We start from the raw sequence: 25,879 nt of genomic DNA, 5'->3' as shown, positions 1-25,879 counted from the left end.
TTACTTTGCAGGTCATTTAACAACTTTTTCACTAGTTGTTTCACAGTTTCCTTTTGTACCCTGGTATCGTGCAATCCTGTTTAGATGAATTCTCGTTTTTAGCTAATGCAATCTTCAATCTAATATTGCCTATACAACTGGAACATCTGTGTTTGCCAACTGATTTCACTCTCAGATTCCTTAAGAATTTGGACATCTTTATTCTGTCTATGCAGATTGGTTTTTGGCTTATCTGCATTTGTGTTTTAGAAGATAACAGGCAGTTATTTTAAGATTTTTATGCTGAGCACTGAAATTTACAGCAAATTCATAATGTTTTCTGAGAGCAAAAGTATTTTAGCATCCTCCTTAAAATGAACGTGAATTCTGAACTGTTTCCAAACTTTAATTAGTTATCTTTCTTAATTTCATGTGAACTGTTTGACTCATTTTAAAAAGTTACAGTATCTTGAGCAGCTTCTTTAGCAAAATATGCCTCTATTTATAGATAGTAGTCAAGTTTATAAGTCTGTGTCACTGGTTACTGACTAAATGGACAATTAATATAAAACAAAACAACACAAAATAGTGGTGCAGTCAAGATATTGAGGTCTCCAAAGAAATACTGCTGAAACAAAAACTATCATCTGGAGTTGCAAATGTAGACAAGGCTTTGCTACTTGCTTGGATGTTTCTTCAGTATAATTGCCAAAATTCTGTTGGTTACCTTTGAAAGTTGAAAGAGAGCTCCTATCAGCAGAAGTACATCAGGCTCCCTTGTCACAAGCTCTGTATTCACTAGTAGAATTCACTAGTTGAATGCTGATACAGCCTTCTCATAGACTGCCAGTCAGCTGCTGTATCACAGCGATCACCTGAACAGAAACTGGATCTAGAAGAGCTGGTACCCTGAAAGATATTTAGATGTCTTCCTAGAGTCAATATTTTTATTTAATAAGAAATACTAATTTTAGGACAGTATCTTTTAACTGAGTTGCTGGTTTAGGAGGTAGTACTGCTTTTTGGCTAACAGTGTTGCCTCTCAGCTCCGGTGCTCACTAGACTCTTGTATGCTTCACAGATGAATCAGCAGATGGCTGGAATGAACCTCAGCAGCTCCAGCAACGTGATGGGCTTTGGGCAGCCCCCCAGCACAGTGGCGGGATGGACTGGAAGCTCCTCGGGTCAGACTCTCAGCACACAACTGTGGAAATGAACGTTGCAATAGAAGTTTAACCCAGAAGAGCCACCTAACATTCCTTGTCCAAATGCATTTACTTCCGCTGTTCTCTCCATGTACATACTTTTTCTTTTTCCCAGGCTGTTCAGATTAAGAATATAACTGACTGACCGTGTTGTGGTCTGTATTGATTTAAATTTGATGTAGTGAAAAGCAGATCAAGAACACATTTATATATCACTGGCAACGTTTTCATACAATGCATATGATTTCATAGACCATGTATTTAAGAAGCTGCTTAACCACGTATTGTTTTTTTCCCCTCAAAATTCTAGATCAAATGGTTTGCATTTAAGGGACGTAGCTATCATGTTAGTAATATCCAAAAATATAAACCCCGATCCCCCCCAAAATTACCCAGTAATCCTGTAGAAGGTACTGTATGAACAAATATTTAATCATATATAAATAGAATGTAAATGTATCACAGCAATGTTTTCTAGTGTACCAAACAGATTTTGTTTCATCATGCATTTCACTGTGATGTTATTATGGTGTGCATAACAGGGAATATGATCATTGAAAGGAAGATAAACCTGGATGTTACTCTAGTCCTACAAATTAATAGTCTATTCTTTTAAAAATGAGCATTTGATCCATTTGAGTTTCCTGTGCTAAAGCACCCAAGCGGGCTCACGAGGCATGTACGCAGTATTAATGCTGAGAACTGGTATGCATACAAGATAACTTGGTGTGAACAGATCTATCTTCCTTGCAGAAATATCCAGGTTTATGACAGTGATTGTGTTTACATTTTATGGTGCCTCATAATGATAAAATGTTATTTCCCTATATTAAAAAGATGAATCCGTAAATGATTGTGGGTTTTTATTTCATTATTGCATAACTATTTGACAGCTGTTTCTTTAAGTCTGATTTTAATGAAGGAAAGCATTTGGAGGATCTATTTATGCAAATATTTAGATCAACAGTTCATGATTGAAAATCAGTTTATAATTATACCACTAAGCTGGATAAATACAAAAACTATATACATACATGATGATTTTGACAATATTCCATTGCAGTCATGTTTCGATTGATTGATTGATTGTTTTTACTATGTGGAAACAGCCTTACAGCAAAGGTAAGTGTCAGTTTATTAAGATGAGTTCAGAAATGCATGCAAACAAGTTAGAACAAAGCACACCCATTTGATTTGCTTAATAGAATATCTGACAACTTTCTTTTGTTTCCACAGAAGTCCACCGGGTAAGCTAAAAATCTCACACCTGTAGGCTGTTACAGAGGCTGAATTGGAGCACTTTGCAAACACATCCGCTGCACTGTGTGACTCGTCTCAGGATCATACCTCAATGTTGACTGTGTCCAGATGATATTTTGGCTCATTAGCTAGATTGACCTTTTCTGTTCGTGTGTGCCATACAAGAACCTACAAAATAACACTTTGTTAGTACGGTCATCTACAAAGACCATTGAGAACCTTTTTAGAAAATAAATGGGTACCTTTGTGCAGTTACTTGCTTTTGGCTCCAGTTCCTCCACTGTTGTTATCTGTTTCAGAAAATCAGATTCTTGCATTCCTGGCTGAGAACCGCGACGCTTGAATACAGCCTTTGGATGTGACAGAATCACCTGAAGGCTCACAGCAAATCCTTGAAGAAAAGAAGAACAAAATGGTTAAGAAAAAGCATAGTTTTTTTGTAGGCAAGTTACACTTAGCCTACGAAACTCTACGCACCTTTTAAAAATGTTTAAGTTTGATTATATGAGTAGGCAGCGTTTGGTAGGATAGGACAGCCTGCATTGTTTTCTTTTACCCTGAAGATGCACTCAGATTTTCAACATTTTACGAATTTCCTATCATCAAGAGAATTTTTCTTAATCTTCCCTTTCTCCTTCTAATTAAGAAATAAAACTGAATTTTAACTAAAATAAGATGTATGGAATCCACACTGAGAAAGTATTTCTTGGTTTTAGGGTGAGAATCAGGAAGAAGAAGGATTAGAATGTTACTTAGACAAAGCAACTGTTGTCTCTAGAGATTTTTAACGTTGCTGATGAAAGGCAATTCATACATGGTGTACGGTGGCCTTCTACACCCTGTGGCTACTGGGGACTTCTGAACCATTCATCTAAATGGCCACCTGCAGGATAGTCTGTAGCTGATCTGGGTGTCGCACAGCGTATCAAAGGATCTCATCAGTGCTTGTTTGCAATGCATTCTCCCTAATAAATAATATACATTAGGTCCCTCAAAGGGAGCTAAATTGAGAAATCAGTGATTTGAACAAGCTCACCCTTTCTGAAGCAGCTCTTGTGAATCTCCAATTTGCCACTGGTTATAGAAATTTGAAGTTGTTATTCAGCAGGATTCAGTCACGTGTAAACTTCTTTAAGGATGACTCAAAAGTCAGCCTGATGCACTTGTAAAGGAAAATTACATTTGTATAGCCTTGTATCTAAGAGCAAGTCTACCAAATAAATGTTTTTTTGTCAGTTCACAGTGGTTCCAGCTGTCCCTTTGCAATAGTTTTGACATCTGTTCTGGAAAACTGCAGGAGTACTTAATTCTAAAGCCAGTATTAAGATTTTTCTCATTAAAAAGGAGCATAACTTCCTCTAATAGAGTGTAGGCTGCCCCACCTGCTAGAAGCAGTGCTGCACCCAGCAGTTCTCTGTTAGGCACTGGAATGGGCTGACCAGGGAGGAGGTGGAGTCACCGATCCTGGAGGCATTCAAGGAACATTTGGACGTTGTGTTGAGAGACATGGTTTAAGTGAGAGTTATTGGTGGATGGTTGGACTGGGTGATCCGGTGGGTCTTATCCAGCCTTTGAGATTGTACGATTCTATTCTGTGCCTGAGCAGGGGCCAGCAGGGAGAAGAATAATGGCTATTTGGACTTCCCTTCCTCAGTGGGGTTTGTCTTCAGCAGGCTACAGGCCCTCAATGCTGTCTAGGTCTTTGTCACATGGCTGTGAGGGGCACAATGTGGGTTCCAAAAATCCCCCCATTTTTCAGGCACAGAACAAAGTCAAATTATTAAGCTGTTGTACATGAGGACATGGAGTACTGCACGCTGACTGGCCTGAGGCCTGAGGTTTGTTTCCCTAACCAGTGGTCATGCATTCTTTGTGTATCTTTAGGGTTTTCAATAAGTAGCAACTTGAAAAAAAAGTTCAAGGAGACCTCTCCCCTTGGCTATCTGGTTCTTCAGCTCTGCTTTACAACTGCTTCAGTTTCACATATTGACGTATTTATGTAGATAAACTTTCAAAGCACTTGAATGAAAACCATTTTCTAGTGCCAACTTCCAGTTCACTCCATCACAGGCAGAACATTATGGCATCAACAAGAGGTGAGATGGTGAAGGGTTTAACCACAGTAGCACTAGTTACTTCCCCTAGTAGATAATTATCCCATGGTAATAGGCCAGTGACGGTAGCCACTGCTACTTTGGAATTCTAATCTCACATAATTCCTTGGTGGAAGTAATGTCTCCAGTATAGCATAACCAGACAGTGCTACACACACTATTTCTACAAAGTCATACTAAGCTTAATCACGTGAAATACCACAGGACAAGTTTATAGCCAAAGTGTAACACAGTGTTTTGCTGTTTCTGTTTGATGCAAAGCTGTAAATGAAATCTAATTGGCTGATGACCACCTAGATAAGAATGAATTTGTTGGAGGATGAGGCATCGAAGACACAGCAAAGATTACATCTGTGCTGCTTTCTCTGGAACCTGTTAATTCACACTTTGATTTGTGTTGGATTAACAGCTTCTGTTAAATGATGGAAACATTTTTCTTTACCCGGTTAGACCGCCTTTCAAAATTTAGTTGCTGCGATTAATAGCTTTGCCTCCTGAATGCTCCAGATAGCATAGTAGCTGAAGGCAAGCCAGAAACTGAGTCTTTATCATTTCCAGAGTGAATAAACGCTAACGCTTAGTGCTGATGGTGACACAGATATGCTGGTTTCCATGCAGTTTAAGATACTGCCTTTGACTTCTTAACCATACCATGACTTGAAGTCTGCTTCCGTCCTCTTCAGGTAATGCACCATTTGAGTTGCAGTGCAGTAGAGGTGCTCAGCCACATGTTTTTATATGTCAGAACAGAGGACTCTGCTGACAATTAATTTACCATGAAAGAGACTGTCTATGTTAAACCCAGCAATCTCTGAAGAAGTTCTTACATCCTTTGATGTCAGGGTGGGGGCTTTGAGTTTATCATCTGCCACAGCCAGTCAAAATATCTTTGTACTTCCATCTTGCAGCTTTTTCAGACAAAATATGCCATGTTTTCCAGTGTCATTAATAGACAGCTTCTTTTCTGAGAAGAATCATGAGAAAGATGAGATGTAATACAGATGGCATACTACTGCTAAATCCAAGGAACGGGTGGTTGCTTGGGCCCTAGCAGAGGGACTCAGAGCACAATGAATGACTCCAAAATGTGCTTGCCCAGTGATTCACAGGTATAGATTAATCTGTATGCCTGAAGCAGCTGCTGGAATGCTAATATAAAGCACACATCTCTTTTCCTTGAACAGTCCTGACGTTATGAGATTCATGATCCAACTAGTTCTCATGGGTGGTAAGAAAAGAAACAATTCTTGCACTGGGAACAAGCCATAAGTAAATCGATAAGTGTCACAGAAGATTTAAAATCAGGTCTATAATAAACAACACAGTGCACTCACTTCAATTGCCCAAGTGGCTACTGATAACCTGAACATTTTTGTTTCTGTGTGTGACACTCCATTGAGATTTTTCAAATTCTCCAAAAGCCTACAAGTGTTCTTGTTATGGGCTGCATTCCTTCAGATATCAAAGTGTAATGACAGATTAGAGTGAGTTCATATCTGCATCAGGCTGTTTAGGTCCAGAATCTGTCTAAAGGAGTTCCTGTATGTTCTTGTGGCACTGTAAGTGTTTGCAGAGCTTGAGGTTAAGACAAGCATAGGCAGGCTGACTTCAGTTGGGAACTGGGAGCAAACTCCCCCTCTCCCCCCACCGTAAGGGCAGAGCAGAGACTGACTTACAAGACTGAATGTGTGCAAGTCTATGGGACTGTATGACACATATCCCAGCATCCTAAGGGAGCTGGCTGAGCTGGTTGTCAAGCTGTTCTCCATCTTATTTGAAAAGTCGTAGCTGTCAGGCAAAATCCCTGGGGACTGGAAAATGGGATACACCACTCCCATTTAACAAGGTGGTTGAGGTCATTTGGATGGGGCCCTGGGCAATGTGATCTAGTACTTGATCTAGCGGTTGGCAGCCCTACTTGTGGCAGGGGGTTGGAGCTTGATGATCCTAGAGGTCCCTTCCAACCCAAGCCACTCATGATTCTATGAACTTATCTGGCCATATTTGTATAGTGTATTTTTAACCAAACAAACAATGAAAACAACTGTTGCTTAAAGTTATTCATCTTCCATCTGCTTAACCTTGTCAGGTAGTTCTACATCAAGGCAACCAACTATTGTTGGTTCCATTTCCTTTACTATGACACTCCCATAAAAAGGGGATTGAGCTGGGGTCTGACACGTTATTTTTTAGTCAGTCTACTATAATATGAGCACCTTGGCTAGAGTCACCAGGAACAAAATGCTTCACTGCTATCAGAGTCAGATTCTGATCAGTCTGTGACAGAAATTGCAGTGAGAAAAGGTGTCTCGAGGTATGTTTTGCTTAGATCAAAGCAAGATCTGCCCAGAGTGATGATTCACTGCCATTCTTCTTACTTTCTGACATGGGAGTAAACAAACTTTTTTTTTTTTTTTAATAGTTTTCCTCAGTTCACGTTTAACACATATTTTAATAATACTTTTAAAGCCTTAGGACTGCACATTTGAATAGACAGTTTGTTTCCCTTTCTAACCTTTGGGCAATATTTGTCTATATCTAAAAGAACATTTTCTTAAATGAATTTCTTTGTGTTATACAAGAGCCCAACTCCTATTACTTTCATGTAATGGATACGGAATTTGCTTAGCTCTGTTTAATAAAATATTATCATAGCCTAGCTAAAAGCACCAATAATATTTATTGCAGAATCCAGCCAAGTGCTGTCTTCACTGAGAACTACAAAAACATTTCTTCAGCAGATCTAGGTAATATGTTTCCAAAGCAATAAGTAAGGTTGAATTTCAGCCAAAAAGAAATACCGCTTACCATTCTCTTGAAAACAAATAAATAGGTAGAATTTACCTTAGGAATTCAAAAATAGCTTTGACTTTGCTGCCACACCAACCTCCCTACTTAAGGTTTGTGTTTTATATAACTGAAGACGCTCCTTAAATCAGCTGCAGAGGATGCACAGAGATGAGAGACAGCAGCTCATGCTGCAGATGCTGAGCCCCGCTTTCTGCAGCCAGAACTGAAAACATGGACACACAGCCCTGGTACTCAGGCTTGAGCAAGGAAACATTTAACTGTGTTGTGGAAAACAAGGGGTGCTTATGGTACCAGAGTTCTGGGGACGTCAGGCTCGCAGGGAGCAAGAGCAAACTGCAGCTCCATCCTGTTCCCTTCAGCCCTTCTCTCCCCTGCTTCTGGTGGGCAGAGCTGAGAGGAACAACAACAAAAAAAGTTATTCACTCCCCTTCCTCCTCTTCTGAGTGTGCACTCAGACATCTGTTTTCCAGGCAAACTGTTCATTTTCTTCTCCTTCCCCTTGGCCACACTCCCTCTGCTCTAAAATCCAATTGCTCTCAACACATCTGCAGTCATTTCTTACCCCCTTTTCCTACTAGCTCAGACTCCGTGTTATGTTTTGCTTACAACACCCAAATCTCTTTCCCTTTTCCTCCCTTCCTCCTCACACTCTGCAAACCACCTACTGTTAAAACTCAGGCGGTATTTTAAAAACACCAGAACTAATCTGTATGCTCCGGTGGTTGCCTGACAATAAGGAACACAGGAAACAGCTACTCTGCTTTCTGAATGCAATTTAGCACTGGGGAATAACTGTGTCAGCCACAAAGTTCTAGAAAGAAACAACCTATGTTTTCTTCACTGATAAAATGTGACATTTCAAAGAAGAATCTAGAAGTTGGCTAGCAAAGGTCTCAGCTGATCCCCATGAAATCTGCAGAACCTGCCCCACATGACCCATGGGAGATACAAATTTGGCCCCATACCTTCAAGTCTAGAATTAGAACTTCATGCATTTTCCCTTTTTACTGAAATAATGATACTAAAATGTAATTCAAATGTTTGTGTTATACTTGTTGGACTAATAAAGTTCTCTCCAAAGCAGCACCTCCTTATTTGTGGTTCTACAGAGATCTCTGATACCCTCAGCCCTTGTACCTCTGTCTCTGTAGTCCCTCCCTTACAAGACCTCTGTAGGTACAGGAGCAGGTAATGCTCATGGAGCTGCCCCTCCCTCGTGCCAGTGTTGCAGCAGCAACTGCAAGCTTTAAGCAAAGATGACATGAGCTTTCCACACATCTCCTCCTATCAGGGTTTGTCCCTTGGCTAATGTAGCATAATGGCTTTTTGCCTGCTGCTAATAAATTATGAACTGTGCTATCATCCTTATAATGCCTTTCTGCAGCACAGGATCTGTATCCACATGCAGACTATTCTCACAGCAGCATGATTGTATGGACAGGCAGAATTCAATCTCCCCCCAAGGACTACCTCTACCTCTACGCTGCAATGTTCCCATGCCAGGTATACCAGTAACCTGAATGGTTTCTACAGTGTAGAAAAATTCACCTGCTGATACTTCTACCACTTTTCATCGAACACCTCAACCCGCTAAGAAAGAAAACCCTCAAGATGGGAAAGCACTGTCCCAAGACATAAAGGTCTCAAAAAAATGAAAACTGCTGGCTAATTCTATCCCATTCTTGTCCCTGTATTTTCCCCCATCCCTCTTCTCCATGAATATCCAGAGACTGCTCCAGAAGTAATACCTCCTATTTTATTATGTTAGCCCACAATGTCAGAGGTGGATGTTGGTGGCATGGCAGTGGAGGTTGACCCTTCCCACCAGTATTCTGTTTCACGTTGTTGCCATGTGACAGCAGCAAACATGGAATCTGACATGGAAGTGCCTACGAAGCAAAGGTGCATCACTGAATTCCTCCATATGGAAAAATGGCACCCAGTGACATTCACTGACACCTGCTGAACATTTATGGAGACCAAATATGGATGTGACTATAGTGAGGAAGTGGGTGGTGCGTTTCAGCAGTGGTGACAGCAACATGAAAGACAAACCACATTCTGTTTGGCCACGCAGATGTTTGTGAGTGCAGCATGCAGGCTCTTGTTCATCACTGGCAAAAATGCATAGCTAATGATAGTGACTATGTTGAAAAATATTGTTTTGCAGCAGAGAATTTACTCTGTCAAACAGCATTATTGTGCTCTTCCCAGCTGTTACAGTTTCCATGGAAATAAATAGGAGGCATTACTTTCAGAGCAACCTATGTCAAAACTGCTGAAGTGCAAATACTGTATCACGCTGGGAAACCAGCTGCTGCTGCACTAGAAATCAAAATCTGGCACAGTGATGATTCATGTGGCAGTTGTGAATATACAGGAAAGAGTGCCTAAGCATGGACTGACAGCAAGACAGAGCTGCATGGTGTGCTAACTTCCCAGTGGAAGATTGATTAGATCAATTTTGAAGCTTTTCTGCCTTCTGCTACGCTATAGCTGTCAGTGATTTTTTTCCCCCTAAGCCCAGCATTTCATACTATATCCATCTACAGTTATCACCATCACTCCAAATAGCCAATAAAACAATGAATTATGTCATGATAAAGTAGCGTTTTACAACATGAGGTCTAAGAAGGGTCTCCATTTATACTGCCTGCTGTAGATGGATGACTCAAGGCAAGGCAAGGCTCCCTGCAAAAATTAACTGGATGAATTGATTTACAATTAACTCATTCCAGAAAAACAATTCATTCAACATAAAAGCCAAGTTGCCACATGCAATTACAAGCAAGTGAAAGTAAGCCGCGCCATCACCAAGAAGCAACTTAATTAAATGAGGTGTGCAAACAAAGACTTCTAGGATATTTAATGCTACTGCACTATGAACAGCAGATATGCTTGAGAAGCTTTAAAATCTGCTTACGCTGAGATCATAGAATGGCCCGGGTTGAAAAGGACCGCAATGATCACCTAGTTTCAACCCCCCCCGCTATGTGCAAGGTGGCCAACCACCAGACCAGGCTGCCCAGAGCCACATCCAGCCTGGCCTTGAATGCCTCCGGGGATGTATGTTCCTGTCCCACTCACAAAAAAAATGTAAGAATAGGCACGATGAGCTTTCCATCATTCGTACAGCATGAAGCTTAGCACTTACCGGCCATGTCGATGGCGAAGGGCCTGTCAGCTCTCCATCCTGTGTACCACCCGACGACCTTGCCGTTCTCCACGACCGGGCGCTCGTACCGCCGTCCCCCGACCAGCCCCACAGGCCACACCGACACCTTACGGGTTGTGCGCATCTGCAAGAGGGGAGCAGAGCGTGATTTCCTGCAGTATTCCTAGAAAGCTTTTCTGTAAGTGTTGGTGGAAAGCCTACGCGTTAATCCTCTGTAAGAGTCATTTAAAAGCAATGGTTGCTTGCAGATTTCAGCCCAACAGGGTAAGCATTTGGAGGCTGCAAAGGCCTACTCATTTTCTGTGAGTTTCAGCTCTCTTCCAATAGGCACCTCCACCCTACCAGAAATACTCTGTTCATGTTTTCATAAGAAAAAAAAATTAAAGACATGGAAAAAACCATACTTGCTTTCATGTTTGTTTTAAAGGTGTGTGGTGTAAGAGATCATTCTTTTCAGCACTCTTTCAGTAAGCATATTTCTATAGATTGCTTATGTAGTGTAGGAGCACGGTGAGATAGACTATTATAGGAATGATTAGCAAATGCACACTTCATTAAGACATGTACAATTAAACTGTGACACGCAACTCTCCCCCTGCCTGCACTACACCAGATCTGTACAAAAGAGGTTACATTTATTAAAGGCTCATACAAAATTAAAAAAAAAAAAAAAGTTTGGGCCATGCCTTTAAACATTTACATGTTGTTTCAGAAAGAACTGCTGAGTTTCTGGGCATGGCATGGACAGTGTGGGAGTTTGCTCCCAATATAACTAGAAGTAATTCTATAAACGCTGGCCTCATCCATCCCTCAGGAGATTGCAGAGAGTGGAAAATGACTCTTTAGCAACAAGTGTGTCAGACTGGGGTTCTTCGAATTCAGCACGCTGGTTAGCAGCCCGATTTCTGCAGTGAATGGGAAGGGAACATGACTTAAACGCTGATGTGCTGCCCTGCAGTGAGGCCTGAGGAGCCAGGCGCAGAACGGACAGCGCAGGCACTGCAATTTATCCAGCTGTACCACATTGGCTTAATTACTGTGCTTAAATATGGTTCTTTTTAAGCAAGTATCAAGCTATCCCACTGTAACACAGGCTTAATTTGATTGATTTTTAAAACAATCTCATCTTCTAGAGTAGTTGAAGCCTGTTCCTTAGGGAAATGTGATCCCTTTCTCCTCTCAAGCACTCATCTTTGCAAAAACAAATACCATTTTACTTATTTGTAATGCCCTCCCCTATAGATAGATGTTCAAGTGAAAGATAACCTTGGTTAAATATTAAACATTTGCCTCTCTTTCTGTCAAGGTGAAAGATTTATCATATGTATCATCTAGACTCCCAGGAGATCCACCAGAAAAAAAAAAAAACAACAACAAAGAAAGCACTTCACTCTGGGTCGCATTTTTAAGTCAGAAACATTAGCAGATTTTTAAGCGAATATAGGGAGCACATAAAATATATATTTAGAAATCAGCTATGTATGCACACACAGAAGAGAGCTGTACACCTCCTCTCCTTCCAACTCTTTGTGCATCTTCTTTGTCCAAACCACTGACAGTTTTATTGCTCCTGCCTGCTTCAGATTATTTTTCCCATCTCTCCCGCTTTTCCATTTAGAAAATGGAAAATTAGCAATCAACTGTTCTGATACAGAAATCAGTCAAACCTCACAGAATCATAGTGGTTGGAAGGAACCCCTGGAGAGCACCGAGTCCAACCCTCCTGCCAAAGTAGGTTTCCTAGAATAGGTTACATGGGAAAGCATCCATGTGGGTTTTGAATATCTCCAGGGAAGATATCTCCAGACTCCACAACATCTCTGGGCAGCTTGTTCCAGTGCTCTGTCACCTTTACAAGTAAAGATGTTTTGCCTGAAGAACACATGGAAGTTTCAGTTTGTGCCCACTGCCCCTCTTCCCATTACTGGGCACAACTGAAAAGAGCCTGGCTGCATCTACTTGACTGTGACCTATTAGATATTTATAAGCATTGATAGTACCCCCTTGCAGTTTTCTCTTCTCCAGGCTGAACAGTCCTAGGTCCCTCAGCCTTTCCTCATAAAGGAAATGCTTCAGCCCAATCATCACCTTTGTGGCCCTCTGCTGGACTCTAGAAGTTCCCATTCTTTCTTGAACTGAGGAGCGCAGCATTGGACACAGTAGTCCAAATGTGGCCTCACCAGGCTGCCATGTTCCTCTCAAGTGGCTAGAAACCTTTTCTACATTCCATAGACTTTCTTCTTCCATTTGAGTTTTTCCCGGGAGCTCCCTGCTCATCCATGTGGGTCTCCTGCCACCTTCGCCTGATTTCTTACTGTTAGGGATGCACCAATTTTGAGCCTGGAGGAACTGGTGCTTGAATGTCAACCAACTCTCTTGGGCTTCCTTACCTCCAACCCATGGGATACCTCCAAGCAGGTCCTTGAAGAGGTCCAATTTGGCTCTCATCAAGTCCAGGGTTGCAATCCTACTTACTGCCTTGTTTCTTCAATGTAAGATGCTGAATTCCACTATGTCAGGGTCAGTGCATCTTCGTGATTTTAGCTCTGGTTTCAATGATACATCCACACTGCAATTTTTTCTAATGGTATATGGACAGTAACATCCAAAAGCCATGGGATATGGACAAAATGCATGATCCTGTGGGGTTTGTCTATACAGCCAACTTCCCAGTAAGTTTGCAGGGCATGATCAAGCCACACATCCTCCTACACTAAGCTGGTGCTATCTGCAGGATGAACACAGATATCCCCTCACCTCTTATCTATCAGCACCAACGCGTACTTGAGCATATGGCTGCAGGACCAACTTATCACTGTACTGATTTACACTGCTCCAGCTGCTCTGTGCCAGCTGCCTGTCCACACCCACAGCAAGCATGGAGTGCCCCCAGCTAAGCACTGCCCCCAGCTACACCAGGGCAGCTCATGCACAGTAAGCCCAAGCTCGGTCTTCTCCCACATTTGTGTAGCTATGCTGCAAACTGAGCCAGGTCACACAACACTTCTGCACTGGGTGAATACTGGCTACAGCACTCGTGCTAACAGAGCCAGACAGATTTACATTAATATCTCACCTTACAAAGAGTGTAGCAAAACCTTGTTACTCCAGAGTATCTCACTGACCTCATGAAATCAGCACGAAATGACCCAAGAATTATTATAGCCTTGGGTCTGTCTCTGTTTCTGCAAGTTAAGCCAGTAAAGCCACCATACATCAGAAGAAAATAGGTAAACGTTTACAGAGCTTTTTATTTTGCCCTTGTGTTACTTCCCTTATTCTCACAGGTTCCATTTGTGGAGAATGAAATAAGCGTGTGTCAAGAATGCAACAATCCCTTTCAGTACAAACAGCCAGAGCACATCTAGACCACTATTTATGCTAATTCTGAAATACCTGGCAGCCTCGGGATGTGCTAGGCAGATGGAAGTGGGAATATTTCTTTCAATCTTCTGAGAATAGCATTACTGCATTTAACATACTGATGCATTATGGCTGTATTTATGTATGATTCTGTGAAAGCCATATTTGGATTAAAAGGTCAGCTTGCAGTTGGAATTTGACACTATTAAATGAAAAGGTGATTCAGAAACATGCTAATTCTAAACAGCTTTGCTGCTGTGGGTTACACAACTATCCAAATCCTATAAATGACAAACAGCTTCCCAAATTACTCTTCTAGCTGTCATTTTAATGTGGCGTCACATGCTCTCTTATCATTGAGTGCTTTTAAGTCCTGGCAGTGTACAAGAATGAGATTCATCGTACTTACAGGGAACTCTCTGTAAGTCAGGCATCTAGTTTATCCTAGTTCAACTTTGATAGTTAACAAGCAGAGATACAAATGTGCCAATGTGATTCATCCCACCTGGCTTAGACAGCTGCCTTAAGGTAGGATGAATCTCCTTCTGGAAATGCTTTTTCCTACCCTTAATTTGGTTGGGACACAGAGTTCTGGGTGGGGGAAGGTGGAGAAAAGGACACTAAGATGGTAGAATAAGCCAAAATGAAGCAGAGGAGAACTAGGAAGGAGTAGGTAAGGAAATGACAGAGAGAGCATTAACAACTGACAGCAGAAATCCCAACGAGGTGATGGCAACATGGCAGCTGACATAGTAGTAACACAGGAACCGCTAAAGAATAACAAGTGAAAATGCAGAAAATGTAGCTGAGTAATAAAAGAGATAGTGTTAAAAGCATTGCTAAAAAAAGCATCTCAGTCAATCAAGGAAAGCTACTTAATGGGATGTGCTGGACTGATGGATGGGGTAAGACGTCAAGCCAGTGAGAAAATAAAGAAGCCTTAGGGGAAAGAAGGTAAATGACAGAGAGAAGGAAGTAGACTCCTACTTCTTTACAGCGAAAAGGCTTCAGTGCTGAAACAACCATCCTAGTGTTATTGCAGCCTGATGTTGATGTGTTCCTATTTGGGATTCAATGTTTCCAGCAAAGCAAACCTGGCTGCTGCAAGCAGTAAGCACTGTTCTGTCCCCTACTGCTTCAGCCCTTGTGTGATCCATCCTGGTCTGTCTTCAGGCTGTTGGAATGAATGGATCAAACTCCATTCCAGTGAGTTTCAAATACACCTATATGCAAAACTCCAATTTACTGTTATCAAAGAGGCAAAGAGTTCCTCCAGCTCTCCCAGAAAATAAATGCTACAGGTTACATGAGCACAGCCAGCAACCCTATCAGTTCTCAAAACAGGCATCATGCATTCCTCTCAGGTCACATACAGCCAATTTGTTTCAACAAAACTTACATTGTCAGAAGGACAGCTCCTCTGCTCCCCATTCACTTAGGCACGAAACGGAGCTCCTACTCCTAACACTACTTCAAAGGGGTACTGAGTCACAGAAAAACTGTGCCTATGACGTTGTGGGGAAAGGACCTTCAAAAAGCAAGTGTGATGTCAGTGAACTTGACTACAAAGGGTCTGTGCCTCCACTGGACAATGCACAGGGAGGGCCCACAAAGCAGTCACTTCCCTAGCCAGCCCTGCAGCTGGGGAGATGGCACTTCAATACAACCTGACCAATATTTGTCTCATCTGTTTTTAAACATCAAGCTCCACAGAAGCTCCACAGCCCTTACAGGTGATGAGACTCAGTGCTTCATCATACTTCATCATACTCTTCCATTTACCTTTCCTTACATTGCCTCCACTGGTTTTTGCAGTCCACACCACATAGGGAAGACAGATTAACTTCCCCTCTCTCAAGCAACATCTTACATATTGGATACATTGATTAATGCTCCTAAATGACATCAGCATCCTTGGGTAAAATGTCAGCACTGCTTCCCTACAGGAGAAAACTGTACCAACCCCTAACTACTGCAGCTAGGAGCCAATCTCTGCACTGGGAAGACTTCCAAAACACAACACTTTCAGCTCTCCTACTTACTAATTCTTTTTCTTATCCCATTTTCTGTCATTCCACTCAGCTGTGCTCTTGCATCATGCTACGCACCTCTAAAGAGAGGCTGACAATTCATAATTAATTTCATAGCAACAGTATTAGTTCTGCAGGTAAGAAGGAGAAGATCGCTGTCAAAGTACAGAAACAGAGAGCGTTTGGTACCTTGTAATCCACAGACCCTCACTTGGATAAATCCGCTTCAAATAACCTTTTTGGCACTGTTTCCTCTCATTTTTTAAGCCATGTCATTGTTTCTCTACCAGTATCTTCTAATTCAACCTTTTTAGCGTAGGTATTACATGTCTATGTGCAAGGGGAATGTCAGTGTGCATTTAAAACCTGCCATGTATTCTTAAATAATTTATATCCCAGAAAGGTATTTAATGCACTGCTAACTCTTATTTAGATCTTTTTTTTATTATGAGGCAAATAACTAATGACAGCCAGCTAATATTTAATTCTGTCTGTGCTACTGAGCGTTATTTTTAAGACGACGGCAAAAATCTGATTTGCCAACAGAAGATCTCCGTGTTTTCAAAGAGAACCAGATTCACTTTGACTACTTTTAAATCTTTTGCATAACCATATCCATTAAGAACTACCTGGAAGTCAACTTTTACATAAATGTCCTACTCTTAATCCACCATACTAAGCTATCAAAGGAGCACAAACCGTTCCCTCGTTAAATTTGAAATAAGTAGGAAATAATCACCTCTTCTGTCTATTCTGAGTTGCTTTCAAACTGTTTTACAAAGAAGATCATGGGAAAACTAAAGCGTAAGTTCAGTTTCCTACTGTTCACTCCTATAAAAGCCCTATCTAATGTGAGAAGTCTCCTTGATAGGGGGAAAAAAAACAACAGAAGAAAAAGGAATCAAAAAAATATGTAGAACCTTTTGCTAATAGAGAATAAAAGTCGTGAACAGAGTCAGAGATGCAGAAATTTTAATCCTTGCTTTCAAAATATTTTACTGAGATTTTTTGACAAATCAAACATCAGTGTCACTTTTCACTTATGTTTTAACCAGAAACTATTCAAATCAGGATTCTCTGAGAATTCTCTGAGGTTTCTTTGAGAAACCTCAAATAGGTTTCTCTGATTGTTGTAACAGATCAAAAGTCCCTGGAATTTTTGGTGCTAGTTTAAGTCTATGAATAATGTAGCAAACAAAAACTGCCATCTCCCACATCTATACAAAACCAAACCAATGTAAGCCATTAACAAAGAACAAACCATCCCCTGAAATGTGTATAAAATTAACTCTGAAAAGAGCTACCATCTGCATTATCTAGGAGACAGAGTAGGTTTAGGTTAGATATTAGGAGGAAGTTTTTCACACAGAGGGTGGTGACACACTGGAACAGGTTGCCCAAGGAGGCTGTGGATGCCCCATCCCTGGAGGCATTCAAGGCCAGGCTGGATGTGGCTCTGGGCAGCCTGGTCTGGTGCTTGGCGACCCTGCACACCACAGGGAGTTGAAACTAGATGATCATTATGGTCCTTTTCAACCCAGGCCATGCTATGATGCTATGAACTGAAGAAACCCTGCCCCAGTAGTGCAAAGCAGAAAGCTACAGCATCACAGAGAGCCACCAAGAAAGGAAGGAATCCAATGGTGGCTGACAGACACCTGTACTGGCCATCAGATGTCTACGTGACACACAGTGTCTGCATGTGTACAGGTTCTGCTTTCACTAATAAGGATTTTTTTTCCAGCTGCTAACTGCTAGCAACAGTTAGAATGTCTGCTACCTTCATGCAAACCTCCTGAGAGAATGAAAACATTTTCTTCTCCTTGCCCTTTGTTCTGAACCACTCACACAACTCCACTCTACAGTGCCACTATGAGAATTATCAATGTCTACTAGCAAAGAAGAAATCTTCATTATTTTTCATCTCTTCTTCATGATTCACAGAATCACAGAATTGCCAGGGTTGGAAGGGACCTCAAGGATCATGAAGCTCCAACCCCCCTGCCATCAGATTCATTCCCATCTGATTGATTTGAGGATGATCCTTGCCTGGACAACTTAGGCCACTACCTAAGCATTATCATACTTTCTGAATACCAGAAATTTTGTGGTTAATTCAACGTTTGTTTAAATTATTCCTGTGTAGAACAACCCTGCTGACTGAGTCAGAAAGCACTGATCAGATTCTCATATTTTCTGTGGCTCTGTGAACTTTGAATTATCTGTAAAGACATCCTCAAATTCAAGCTAAAAGGGTGGAGGTCTTTCTCTTCCCCTCCTTCCCTTCCAGCATAATAGTCAGGGCACCCTTGTGCAGGCAACAGATACAGCAATTTGAATTCTGCTCCCCAGCTCAGTGAGCAACTAGGCTAAATGCTGAGCTACTAAATAAAAGGATTTGTTTTTCCTTAGAAATGAGAATTAATGCTGTGATTTACTTTGAACTCCATTCTGCAGGGCTGTATTCAGAACACATAGTAGAGCATGAGTTCCTCTAAAGGAACCCTAAGCTCACATTCAGGCATGACAGCGGTGTCATAGAATGGCCAGGGTTGGAAGGGACCTCAAGGATCATGAAGCTCCAACCCCCTGCTGCAGGCAGGGCTGCTAACCTCCACATGTAATACTAGACCAGGCTGCCCAGGGCTTCATCCAACCTGGCCTTGAACAGCTCCAGGGATGGGGTATCCACAGCCTCTCTGGGCAGCCTGGTCCAGTATGTGCTGTGCTGGCATTCCTTAGGCATCTAGTGAACCTTGCTATGAAATCTTAAACAGCAGTGACCAAAGGGCCAGGGGTGGCAGCAAGGGAGGTCATGGCTTTAGACATAAGCACTTTCATTTCAAATATATCTCATTTTAAGTGTCTGAGCAAAACACAAGCAAAACTGGCAGACAGAATCCAGAGAGGAATCTGCGGAAGTCAATGCATTTCTTATTACAGCAAGCTCACATTTTGGCACACTGAAGACATTCGCTAAGAGTTTGGGGAAGAGTTCAGGGTAGGGAAATTTCAACCATGTCTATCTGCAGTTCCCAGCACTTGGGCTGGAGTCTTGTTTCTAACACCTCTGTAGGAAAGTGGAATGTGAGTCTTACCTAAATTTTCCTCCAGAATGTCTGAAAATATAAAATCAGCAGTTGCTATGAATCAGTCACAATATTCCAATAACTTGCATTCAGGAATAGGATGAAGCACAAAGGCAACAAACTATAACAGAGTCACTCCAAGAAGAACGACCTACAGTACAAAACAGAAGTTATGATGATTTATATAGAAACATCCGTAAAGCATATCACGCATTGAATTGGGGATTTCAGGCCTGGTGGTGGCTTTGTTATGAATGCAGCTGAGGTTCAGCTGATAAAAGACGTTTTCAGAAAGTGGACTGCTGGTTTTGATGCAGACGGACACCTCCAGGCAAACGCATCATGTGTGAGCATGGAAAAAATAAATCACTTCTGAGGTCTGCATCCCGAAAGAATAAATGACAAAACAATATGCCAGAACCAGCAGCACTGAACTAAAAGCATGATTTTTCACCTGAGCATTGTTATACTCTCAGGTGGAAAGAGCTGGGAATAATTCAAAGGCCACACTTCCACTCCTGCAACTGTTTCTTGAGCCTTCCAAGGAATGTTACCATCCTGGAACAACTGGTCCTCCTCCAAAGCCTTTATAAGGAAGATGGGACCTCATCAACAAAACGTTCAGCTGAGCAGATGACCAATGCACTGGAACAGCAGTAAGACAACCCAGGCTCTCCACCATGCCCTAGGAACTACTGCTAAACCTGCTCATCCCCTGTCCAGTTTGACTTCCAGGACATAATCTTGCCAGCAAAAAACTAAGCTATACACATGATCCATTATACGTCCTACAAAAAAAAAAAAAAAAAAAGAAAAAACAACCCCACAAACATTTATAAAAGCAACAGAGAGCTCCAGTTTTTATACCACAGATAGTGTTTCTCAGCAAAACACCTCTGCAGAGTTATTTTTCTTCCTGTTTTCTATTCCCCTCATTTCCACATAACACACTGCATAGTTCACTCCCTATCAAATATAACGCACTCATTCCTGTAAGTACCAGATAGGAGTACTTTGGACAAAGATCAGAATTTCCTCATCGAAAGCTCTCAGCAACGTGCCATGGCATCCTATGTCAAAGCACACTCCTTTTTTATTGTGCCCTATTGCTCATACACCACTGCTCACAGCGGGCTCTGCTAAAAGGCTCTGCCTTCTACTGCAGCACCACGGAAACCCACAGCAGAGGAGCTGCCACGAACACAATCTTACACTGGCATACAGCTCCCTGGCACATCTGCTCTGCAGTAACACCCTCTGACTGCAGGACTTAGCAGCAAAATGCACACCTCAAACCCACCCTCGTGTCCCTTGGCCTGTGGCATGACCTGCAGAGGGCTGCTCAGCCAGCACAGGGCAGAGCTCAGACCAGAACTGAGAGCTCCTCTCTCCTTGTTCACATTCATGCTGCTCCCCTCAGTGGGTGAGAGATGACCAGACGTGGAATTAGGCAGTTGCAGAGCTGGAAGACGGCTCCTGGTACAGTACCATATAACAGGCAGAGAAAACCTCCCTCTCAGGCACCTTCAGTGCCACTTGCAGGCAGAATTACTACTGGATTCCTTCTGCATGCAACACATTCTGAAGTGTTCTCTTCGTGCTTGGAAAAGAGAAGCTCAGTTTACCCTCATAAATCAATCAATTCCTGAAGGAGAAAGCAGGATTTACTACAAAGCTGTCAAGTCAGAATCTGTAACCACAGAGGTTTTTTTGAACAAGAAATAAAATTTCAAGCAGTGCCTTTGCTGACAACAAGACTGTTATCTCCCTGCTCACGCACCTCCCACTTGCTGTGAAGGCACAACCCTCCAGCAAACCCTGCCAGGGGACTTCCACTAGCTCTGCCAGGTGGATGAGGTGCTCCCAGTGGGACTATTGGTGGCATCCCAGAGACTGTCCTATACACACCAGTGACGCCAGAAAACAGCCATGGGAACAGTTGGTAGAACCTGAAGCAAAAAAGCTCTCTCTCAAGCTCTTTCTCTGCTCCTGCACTGAAGGTTTCCAGCTGCTACATCTCAAGGGAGAACACACTCATGCACGTGGGCCAGCCTGCAAATACAGGGCACAAAATAAACAGCTCTTCCCCACCAGCTAAGCCTGGTGAAAGGGAGGTCTCAGGGGTGAGTGGCTGCAGGTGCAAGGTCACTGCTCCTGTGAATGAGAGGAAGCATAGATCCTCTGCCATGCCTGTAATTCTTTAGGTTAGCCCCACACACCTTCATTCCTTTGCTTTCATGCAAATGTGCCCTCACAGCCCAGAAAGGCAACTGCAACCTGAGCTACACTAAAAGAAGAGTGGTCAACAGGCTGACGGAGGGGATCCTGCCCCTCTGCTCTGTTCTGATAAGACCTCACCTGGAGTACTACACCCTGATGTAGAGTCCTCAGCACACGAGGACCTGTCAGGGCACAGCCAAAGGAGGGCCAGAAAACTGATCCAAGGGATGGAACACCTCTCCTGCAAGGATTGGCTGAGAGAGCTGGGGCTGTTCAGCCTGGAGAAGAGAAGGCTGCAGGGAAACATGAGAGTAGCCTTTCAGTACCTGAAGCGAGGCTGTAAGAAAGAAGGGGACAGACTTCTAAGCAGTTTGTTGCAATAGGAATGGGGAAATGGTTTCAAACTAAAAGAGGGGATACACAGACTGGAAATAAGGAAAAGGTTTTTTATGTTAAGTGAAGCACTGGAACAGATTGCCCAGATAAGTGGTGGGTGCTCCATCCCTGGAGACATTCACAGTCAGGCTGGAGAGGGCTCTGAGCAACTTGATCTAGCTGTGGTTGTTCCTGCTCACTGCAGGGGAGCTGCACTATGTGACCATTCTGGGTCCATTCCAACTCAAACCATTCTTAGTGCATTTTCTGTATCAATTTACAGAGCCCCTTAGGTTAGTTTGTATCTTTGAGCAGAAACAGACGCTTCCACCCATGGAGGTCTGGGACATTACAACACTGTCAGCACAGCCATGAGACTTTCAGGACATCACTCACAACAGGAATTGTGTCTCCAGGCCGAGGTCCTCAAACTGGCAGCATCAGTGCTGAATGCCAAACTGAGAAAGCAAGCGGGGCACCCTGCTCAGCAGGACCGCATAACTGCCAGCATGATGAAAACAGGAACGGATGCGCTACCACCTAAACACGAGCAAACAAAAGTGCTTCTTCTAAATCAACCAGCTCTAGGGAATTTCATGTGATGTCCTAAGGCATCCAAAGAACCCTTGTGACTTCCGAGCATCGAAGTTCCTTCCCCTCAGTGAAGGACGCTGGTCACCACCAGCCTCCTGCTCCTATCTGCCCGTCGACCCCGCTGTGTCCCTGCCGAGGTTACACCCCCAGCAGTCATCTTCTGCTGTTGGCGGCCCACTCATCGTACAGCCCTCCTCCCTGCCGAGGGGGGCCACAAAGAGAACAGAGAGCCTCACTTACTGGAGCGCCTCAGCACGGGGCTGAAGTAAAGACACAGCGCGTCCCCGCACCGAGGGACTGCCGGAAGGCTGCTCGCTCGCTGCGGGAGCGATCCGATCCGATCCGCCGCTTCTCGGAACCGAGGGCTTCGCGCAGCCCGGGCAGCTCCACGAGGAGCCATGGAAAAGCGGCCGGGGCGTCACCCGAAGGAGCGCGGGGCTCAGCCTGGCATAGGCGGGGCGGTCAGCGCGGTCCGTCGCGGCTCTCACCCGTTACATAATCCCCAAACCCGCCTCGCTCGGCAGGGAAACGGGAAAGCCGTCACAAGTCCGCAGGGCTGCGGGGAACCCCAGCGAGGCGCCGCATCCCGGCGGGGCGGGGACCGGGACGTCGCGGGGTGCCCGCCCGGACCGAGCTCGGGCGCCGGAGGGAAGCGCCGACGGCCGGCGCTGAGGGGAGCCCGCGGCCCGCCCGCACGCACCTCGTGGAAGAGCTCCAGGCTGTAGGTGTTGTCGTCGTCGGCGAAGAAGAGCACGCCGGGCTGGGGGGCCGGCAGGTGCTGGTGCCGCTGCCTCAGCCAGGCCAGGCCGGCGTTGCGCTGCTCGGTGGCGCGGGGCAGCCCGGGCCGTTTGTAGCGGCGCGGCGTGGGGACGTGCAGGTGCGTGCAGGGCAGCCCGGCGCCCGCCACGAAGCGGCTCACCAGCTCGCTGCGCGTCGCCGCGTCCTCCACCAGGATCCAGTGGAGCCGCGCCACCTGCCGGAGGGTGTTGGCCAGCCGGGTCAGCTCGGCCTTCTGCACCGGGCGGCTGTACGTGGGCGTGATGGCATAGATGGTGGGCAGCGCGGCCTCGGGGCGCCGCGGGGGGGACGCCCGCTCCGCCGCCGGCCGGGACCCTCCGCCGCCGCTGCCGCCGCTGCCGCCGCTCCCTCCGCCGCGGGGTCCCGGCGCGGGCGGCGGCGCGCGGCTGCTGTCGATGTCCAGCACGATGACGACGACGAGCACCCAGGGCAGCAGCAGAAGGAAGCGGCTGAGGAGCAGCGCCTTCATGCTGCCCCGCCGCGCCGCAACGCCCCTCAGCGCCGCCCCATGGACGGGCGCGGGGCCGCCGCTCCGCCTCGCCCCGCGCGGGGCACCGCCGCCGCCCGCCTCTATCCCGCCAGCGGCCGCGCTCCCTCCTCCTCCTCTTCCTCCTCCTCCCTCGGCATGGCCGGGGGGGGCTCTGGGGAGCGGCCGCTTTCCTCCCCGCCGCTTCCCCTGGCGGCGCGGAGGCGGGAGGCGGGCGGAGGGAGGGTCCCCGCGGGCGGCTCCGGGGGTCCCGCCCCGCTCCGCCCCGCCCCGCTCCTCTCCGGGCTGCCCGCCGCTCCATCCCGCCCCGACGGCCCCGGGTGTTCGCGGCGCTCGCGCCGCTCACCTCCGCCCGCGCGAACCGGCCCCGTTTTCTCTTTTTTTATTCCCAGAGGAGGAATATTTCGGAGCGCTGCAGAAGTGCGAAGTTGTAAATATCCGCGTGTCTGGGGCTCTGGCTGCCGCCCTCCGCTCCGCCGCCGCCCGATGGAGCGGCACCGGGAACCCCGCGCGCACCTCCCGCTCCCGGATCGCCGTCCCGAGCACCGCTGCTTCTCTGGGATCAGAATGGCGTGAGAGCTCCTTTCAGAAGCATTAATGCGTGAGGATTTGCTAGTAACGCACCTGCCTTTGCCTTGCTCGGGAGAAAGCGTTCATTAACTGTTATGCCGCGCGTGGAATGCGCGTGTCAGACCAAAGCTTTCTCACCGAGGAAGTTTCCAATGCATTCTGAGCGCTCTGCTGCCATAGCTGAAGAGCTGCGCGCAACTCGAACCGAGCACCTGAGTGTTGCACGACAACACAGAGGCACGGCGCCTGTATTTACCAATTTCCGAGTTCTCCTTCATTTTCTGAGTAAAACATTCACCCTTTCACAGGCTGAATCGTGGGCTCACCGACCCGGGGACTGTTTGGGTTCAGAAACGGGGTGATTCATCACTGAATATTCAGTGGGAATGGTGTGGGTTAGAGACGTTGATCACATCTTCACACAGCCTCCTCCTTTTAAACTGCTCCTTTCCTTTCTGCTCTGTGTGCATCCTTCACATCGGCACGTGTGTAACAACCACAGACAGAGCAGCACATCAATCCCTCGTACCCACGGAGCGATCCATTTGTTATTCAGAAGGACGTATGAACCCACAGGGCTCACACACACAAAGGGCGCTGACGTGACGTAACGTAGGCTGAAATCCATGCAAAAGTGAGGGTGGCACACGGCCACGCACTGAGTATCTCAATCAGGGAGCATCTGTGTGGCTGAGAGGTAATGGGAGTTAGTGTGTTTGTGGGGAGATGGAAGGGTCGCTGTGTGATTTATGGAGTAACGCAGCACAGTGCAGCCAGCATAAATAGTTCAATATATCCGAATCAAAACCACCTCAGATATGAAATTACAGTCGCCCGTGTTGTTCTGATGCATTTTATCTAAAGGACAAAAATCTAAATACCATCTTTCCCCAATGACTGAGCATACCCTTGTTTTCTCATTTGCTCAAATATCCTATTTACAGAGAGAAATTATTTAAGTAACACAGTGTATGTATCAAAGCTACATACCAGTGAGCTGCTGTTTGTTCTCATTTGGAAAAGTTAATCCAAAGCCAGGAACTGTTAGATACAGCGTCAGCACCCCAAAAACCTGTTGAGTCAGAACATAGGAAGTAAGGGTGCAAATGGATGCATGTAACTGATGTTCCTCGCAGGGTGTGTAGGTTCTTCTCAGTTCAGCCAGAAATACTGTCTTTGGTGGACTTCATGTATGCACTTGGAGCTTAGGCTAGCAGGAATGTGTGATGGTTAGTGGCTTATAGCCTGAGTGAAGGTAGCAGTAAGGACAGACAAGTGTGATTGTGGTGGTTAGGAAGGAGTGCTGACACCAACTCAGCACCAGGCAGGTTCACAGAATCACAGAATGGCCAGGGTTGGAATGGACCTCAAGGATCATGAAGCTCCAACCCCCCTGCTACAGGCAGGGCCACCAACCTCCCCATTTAATACTAGACCAGGCTGCCCAGGGCCCCATCCAACCTGGCCTTGAACACCTCCAGGGACGGGGCATCCACAGCCTCCCTGGGCAGCCTGTTCCAGCACCTCACCACTCTCTCTGTAAAGAACTTCCCCCTGACATCCAACCTAAATCTTCTCTCCCTCAACTTAAAACCATTTCCCCTCGTCCTGCAGTTATCTACCCTTTCAAAGAGTTGATTCCCCTCCTGTTTGAGGCTCCCTTTAGGTACTGAAATGCTGCAATGAGGTCACCCTGCAGCCTTCTTTTCTCCAGGCTGAACAAGCCCAGCTCCTTCAGCCTGTCTTCGTAGTTCATCAGATTCCCGATGAACTCTTTGATTCCCCCATCTCTCTAATTGTGTTGCTGAG

At 45.1% G+C, this 25,879-nt stretch overlaps 2 protein-coding genes across 7 annotated transcripts in view; one reads left to right on the top strand and one right to left on the bottom strand.

The window, feature by feature from the left end:
• SMAP1 (small ArfGAP 1) overlaps positions 1 to 2,034 on the top strand; it is a 93,508-nt gene extending 91,474 nt beyond the window's left edge. For all 6 annotated transcript variants that reach the window (XM_090136189.1, XM_090136188.1, XM_090136191.1 and 3 more), the window contains one exon: positions 1,061 to 2,034. In XM_090136189.1, coding sequence (XP_089992315.1) covers positions 1,061 to 1,195 — 135 coding nt within the window. In that variant the 3' untranslated portion in view covers positions 1,196 to 2,034. The remainder of the gene's footprint in view (positions 1 to 1,060) is intronic.
• Positions 2,035 to 2,118: 84 nt separating this feature from the next.
• Positions 2,119 to 23,548, bottom strand: B3GAT2 (beta-1,3-glucuronyltransferase 2). The gene is made up of 4 exons (XM_031611142.2): positions 22,916 to 23,548; positions 10,524 to 10,668; positions 2,687 to 2,835; positions 2,119 to 2,612 (listed from the first exon to the last, which is right to left on the bottom strand). The coding sequence occupies exons 1-4, from the start codon at positions 23,480 to 23,482 to the stop codon at positions 2,526 to 2,528; spliced, it is 948 nt and encodes a 315-aa protein (XP_031467002.1). The 5' UTR covers positions 23,483 to 23,548; the 3' UTR covers positions 2,119 to 2,525.
• Between the last annotated feature and the right edge of the window lie 2,331 nt (positions 23,549 to 25,879).

The sequence above is a fragment of the Phasianus colchicus genome, chromosome 2 (genome assembly GCF_987193195.1).
Source record: "Phasianus colchicus chromosome 2, bPhaCol1.hap1.1, whole genome shotgun sequence".
Taxonomy (NCBI): domain Eukaryota; kingdom Metazoa; phylum Chordata; class Aves; order Galliformes; family Phasianidae; genus Phasianus; species Phasianus colchicus.
Note: the sequence above shows the minus strand (reverse complement) of the source record. Positions and strands in the feature narration are given on the sequence as shown.

Coding starts and splice junctions, on each gene's coding strand:
- B3GAT2 (XM_031611142.2), bottom strand. CDS start 23,482: ATGAAGGCGCTGCTCCTCAGCCGCTTCCTTCTGCTGCTGCCCTGGGTG. Junction 10,669..22,915: donor GCCTGGAGCTCTTCCACGAG/GTGCGTGCGGGC, acceptor CCCCTCTTGCAG/ATGCGCACAACCCGTAAGGT. Junction 2,613..2,686: donor AAGCAAGTAACTGCACAAAG/GTACCCATTTAT, acceptor GTTATTTTGTAG/GTTCTTGTATGGCACACACG.